General features: G+C 51.6%; 2 protein-coding genes across 2 annotated transcripts in view; one reads left to right on the forward strand and one right to left on the reverse strand.

Annotated features, from left to right (window-relative positions):
- Window positions 1-445, reverse strand: part of AURANDRAFT_67384 (hypothetical protein) — a gene marked incomplete at both ends in the record, with an annotated part of 2,361 nt that extends 1,916 nt beyond the window's left edge. The window contains one exon of the mRNA XM_009042842.1: window positions 38-445. Coding sequence (XP_009041090.1) covers window positions 38-445 — 408 coding nt within the window. The remainder of the gene's footprint in view (window positions 1-37) is intronic.
- Window positions 446-1,819: 1,374 nt separating this feature from the next.
- Window positions 1,820-2,314, forward strand: AURANDRAFT_32904 (hypothetical protein; the record flags this gene model as incomplete). The annotated part of the gene is made up of 1 exon (XM_009042815.1): window positions 1,820-2,314. A coding segment is annotated over one exon (495 nt), but the record flags the coding sequence as incomplete, so codon positions are not given.
- Between the last annotated feature and the right edge of the window lie 2,938 nt (window positions 2,315-5,252).

The following is a 5,252-nucleotide window of genomic DNA, read 5'->3' on the forward strand; positions in this document are numbered from 1 at the left end:
TCGAGCGCAAAATTTGCGATCGAGGGGCTCTGAGCACAAAACGGCCATCGCCGTGGACAGATGGGTCGCCAAGCGTGTGCGGGAATTTCGTGAACATGATGATGTTGGCATGGTGTTCGATGGCGTTGATGGCGTTCTTGTACGGGATGATGGCGACTCGGATGCGCCGCAGGTCCCCATGCATGTGAGCACCCTCACTCTCAAAGTAGCTTCTCAGGAGGGCAACCATCACCTGGTGCATGTCCTCAAGCGCGAGCTTCGAACGCTTCGGCCGCATGTCGAGGGTGTAGAGCCACTTGGCGGGCACCCCGAAGTGCTGGCAGAGCCTGCCAATGTTAGAATCCGAGTATGCTAGTATGAAGCACCAGCATAGTATAGCATGAGCATAGCCAGTATAAGGCAGACTTAGCATAGCCAGCATAGGCCAGTATGAGCGTCCCAGCATAGGGAGGATAGCATAGTCCCGAGTTAGGGTAGCATAGCCCAAAGAGCGGAATGTACGCTTCGTCACGTTGATGGGCAACAAGAAATATATAGGCCAACACTAACTAGAGCCTAACAGTATTAAATCCGGCAGCAGCGTATGGGCGCGAGTCTTTGACGCGCCCTATGTGCGAACAAAATTATGTGTGCTATGTACTTGACCGCATCAAAGGACTGAATCATCTTTGTTGATTCAGAAAAAACAATCCGCTGGCTCGGACGACGCGCAGAAGCGGAGATCACTGGCGCCTTTTTCGCGCGCGCGCGCGGGGATGGCAGTTACGAAATCGATCTCAGCCTCTGCGTGTTCCCGAGTCAAGCGGGCTGAAGTTTTGGAATGCCCGACCCCGATTTCCCCTTGCGAAGTGTGTTCAAATTTTACCCCCGAGGACCGCATCCTGTCCTATTCGCGCGTCTAAAATTGTGCGCCCATGCCATCGCCCCCGCTAGAGCTTAGGCCGGACTTAAGAGCCTCTTAAGTGCCTACTACTAGGATTAAGCTAAGTTATAGTCATTTCTTACTGCCCATCAACGTGACGTTGCGTAGTCCCCCTAGGTAACGAAACCGTCACCGTTGGTGGCGCGAATCGCTGGCAGCAGCCCCACCAGACATAGGAACATGCCTCCGAGCATTCGTGGAGTCTCGCAACGACCGTGACATGTTGCAACCGCCACCCGCAGGCCAAGTTTGAATAGCCGCGCCGCTCGGCACCGTCTGCGGGCAGCACTACCGCGCGAAATTACCACCAATCAACACGAAATGCAGCAGAAATTACCGCACAAGCACCACGGACCGGGGCGTGCCCGCAACAGCCCGCACGCGCAACGCACAGCTGCAACGGCAGCTGCCAAAAGTTGTGCCAGAGCAAACCAGGAATAAATCGAATAGTTTATTCCCAGACTGGTCTTTTGCGTCATTGGAACTCGAGCTTTCTACTGCCGTGCGGCTTAGTGAACCGCCGAACATCAACGTGCTGGATTCTGACCTGGACCTGGAGTGGTGCGTGCGAACGCCCGTCCGCCTCTCGTCGACGACCCCTCCCCCTTTCGTTCGCTCGGTCCTTCGGGACAAAATTTTCCCGCCCTTCGGGGCTTCGCCCCTCGGGGCGCCGGGGAAGCTGATCCTCCCCCCGTGGGCCTTCGGCCCCTGCTGGGGGGCAGCGGCCCCACCTACTTCAACTTCTTCCGTCCGAGGCCTATCGGCCGTGTGTGCTCTTGGGCATGCGGCTCCTCCGACGCTAAATACACAATAATAATAATAATAATAGTTAGGATCGACATGCTGGGCACCGTAAATGCAATTTCGCACACTACATTAAAAATTGTTAACGCCCCTATGCAGAGCGCTGGGCTACAGGCGTCGCTCGCTGACTTAGTAATCGTCGATTACGAAGGCGGGCGAGATCTAGAGAATCGGTTTGATGGGCATGGGATCGCGACTTTTGAAGGTGGGCCTACTTACGCCGGTGATTTCCGTGGTGGCTTGATGGATGGGAACGGAGTTTACAAATGGACCGATGGTACCACATTCACCGGCGAATTCAGGCGCAATACTATCACGGGTCGAGGTAAATACACGTGGCCAGATGGCTCTACTTATGTTGGAGAGGTATTGAACGGCCTTCGCCATGGATGTGGTACAATGCACGGACCCATCGATGGCACCCCTCGCTACAACGGGGACTGGTACAACGGCGAGAGACACGGGTTAGGCACGTTATGCTACGACGCCGCTGGCGACTCTCGCTATGAAGGTGACTGGGCAAACAATGACAGGAACGGACACGGGATCATGTACTACGCAAGCGGAAATATTTACGAAGGCGACTGGGTTCGTAATGTCAAGCATGGTTTCGGTAAGATGTTATGGCGAGATAGGTCTGAACGCTATGAAGGTGAATGGGAAAATGACAGACAAAACGGGACGGGTGAGCATACTTGGATGCAGCGTTCCCAAGAATCATCATGGCCTGGAACTCAAAGGCAAATGTGCAATCGCTACCATGGCCAATGGAAAGCCGGTCAGAGGCATGGCATTGGCACTTTCCACTATGCAAATGGTGCCTGTTACTCCGGACATTGGATTCAAGGGGTCAAAGACGGCCATGGTGTCTTTGTGCGCGATGATGGGGCCCTTTATGGTGGGAACTTTTCCTGTGACCGCATGACTCAAGACATGCCAAGATGCGTTCTTGATTCCGGTGGAACGCACTCGGTTGAGCCTCGGGTCCACCTTCATCTTGGAGATCTCATTAATTGCGACCCGTTTCTTGGAAAATGGGAAGAGACTCAATTGCAAAAAAAAATTCTCCGCTTCAACTCTGAATTGAAGGGGATCTATTTAAGGTATGTGCCGCATCGAAATGGAGATGAAGAAATGGATGAAGTTTTTGCTATGACTACTGATACTTTCCTCCAGTTTTGCGAAGACATTAAAATCAGCCCGTCAAGACTTTCACGAGCTTACGTAAGAAGTGTGCTCCAAAACATGTTTCGGCAACATTCTTGTGTCATTGCTAGTGCAAGGCTGCATCACCAGAAAAAAAATCCTGAGGAATTGCTCCCCGATCAACCAGTTCCTATATCTTATTGTGGCACAGATAGCCTTCATGCTTCAAAGCTGGCCCCCAAGTGTCGAATGCTCGACAGGCCAATTTTGTACAGAGAGTTTGTCGAGGCCATCGTGCGAATCTCCTTTGCTACAATATTCCGCCAATCAGTTAATACCTCAATACCCGAGGCATTTGATTTGTTTATGGTGTCGACGATGTGCCCTTTGTACCAGCATGTGGCTGAAAAGCACATCGATGGAAAGGTGTCTAAGCATCAACCTGAAATAATCACCCCGTTGAGCGGCATGCTTGATGCACTTGCATCACCATTAGACACGATATCAATAAGACCTGCTATGACACTTGCATTGGCATTGTTGTGCGGGCAAGCAAAACCTCCAGGGCGAGTAAGCAAAGCGCTGTGTAATAGCGTGATACGTGATACATTGGGAGCTCTGGATCGTATTTCCCAACCCACGATGACACTCAAGAACATGTCGTTCGTATCCGCCCTATTCTTATCAAACTTTGAATTGACTATTTCTGAGCTTAATGATTTCTTGACCGAACTTGGTCTCAGAGTCAAAGGCGATGCAATAATGACACAATTACCAGCTGCGATCCAGTTTGCCACCAGCCAGGAAAACACGAGATCATCTCACTCGAGTCGCTGTGTGAGCGCTATTTCATCCCTCTGCTATTACTGCTAATCAATTCCAAGTCAAATACGCAGCAACATGGAGAATGATTCGTACGAAAAGGAAAAGGCTGGTCGGCCTGAGCCTGCCTTTCCTGGGAGCGCACGCACATAAGGCGCCCTCGCCCGCTTGTCTAGAGCCAGGGAGCTGCGAGTCACCATTGGGGCCTGGGCTCCCCCTACGGTGTATGCGAGTAAGGTAAACAGGGCCGATTGCGCTCACGGCACTCACCTTGCCCACTGACCGGGGGGCAATACCATTCAAAGCAGATCTTATTGTCCGAGGGGCTTTCGACCAATGGTTCCTGGCCACCTGGTTTTTCGTGCAGCACTTTTGATGGGCTCTGGCCACGGTCGACCCCCCCCCAGAAGTACGACCATAAACTATCGCTGCTCCCACGCTTCATTCGGAACAGCCCGCAGGTCCGGCGCGAAGGCGCAGACCTCGCCGTAGATGCCTCCTTCCACCAGCACCCGTCCGCCGGCATGGACGACGCCATCGAGGGCCGGCACGAAGAAAGACAGCGCGAGCGGGCGCGTTTTTTGAAGAACGGCAAGCTTTGCGGCCTCCATTCCGTGTCGCTAGAGCTTAGGAACGGACTTAAGAGTCTCTTAAGTGCCTACTACTAGGATTAAGCTAAGTTATAGTCATTTCTCACTGCCCATCATCGTGACGTTGCGATCATATCATGATGAGGATGATGGTAAATCTAGCTAGTACTCTATTCAGATAGATCCCTTTTTCAAGTTCACTATACTGACAATGAGGAATTCCCTTTTTAGGTTCAGCCTCAGAATTCCCCTTAGCATAAAACCGTGGAGAAATAAAGTACGAGGGGAGAAAGGAGGAGCCTAACTAGGGATACTCTCATATTCCTCTAATTAGAGAAAACTCTCTAAATATGGTCGAAATGGTGGACGGTGGGGCCCCTTTAGATATATTGTTTTGAAGTGGGGTCCATTTTGACATTAATTTGGAAGGCGGGGTCCATATTATATTGGGCTCTCGTGGTCCTTTTTGGTGAGAAGGTGCACCGATCTTTTATTATCGATCCAGTAAAAAAACACCGCCAAATGAGGTCAATTTGCATCGCATCCGTGTTTGGCACCTGCCTTGGAGAGGAAGGCTCGCGCGTCGCATGGCCCTTCTTCCCGTTTTCGAGTTCCACAGAGACAACAACCTCTGGCAATACCGCCACATATCTCTCTATCGAAACTCAGTTGCAGAACGCACATTTTTTGGGTCGCAAGATGCCGCCGAGCTGCGCCTGCCGAAAATCGGGCGACAGTGATGCTGAATGTGTTCAGTTTGATTGCTCTTGCCTTTGCGACTTAACAGCTGGCACCTCTCCAGAGTCCCAAGGTTGTCCGTCAAACGTTTGCAATCTCATCTTAGGCATGTGCGATTTCAATTGTTGCTGCGACGACGAGTGCAGCCAAGAACAAAAGAATCGATTTGACGTACTGAACGCATGTATCCATGAAGGACAATTTGATCGCGAGCTGATAAAGTATCTGCG

The sequence above is a fragment of the Aureococcus anophagefferens genome, assembly GCF_000186865.1.
Source record: "Aureococcus anophagefferens unplaced genomic scaffold AURANscaffold_38, whole genome shotgun sequence".
Lineage (NCBI taxonomy): Eukaryota > Pelagophyceae > Pelagomonadales > Pelagomonadaceae > Aureococcus > Aureococcus anophagefferens.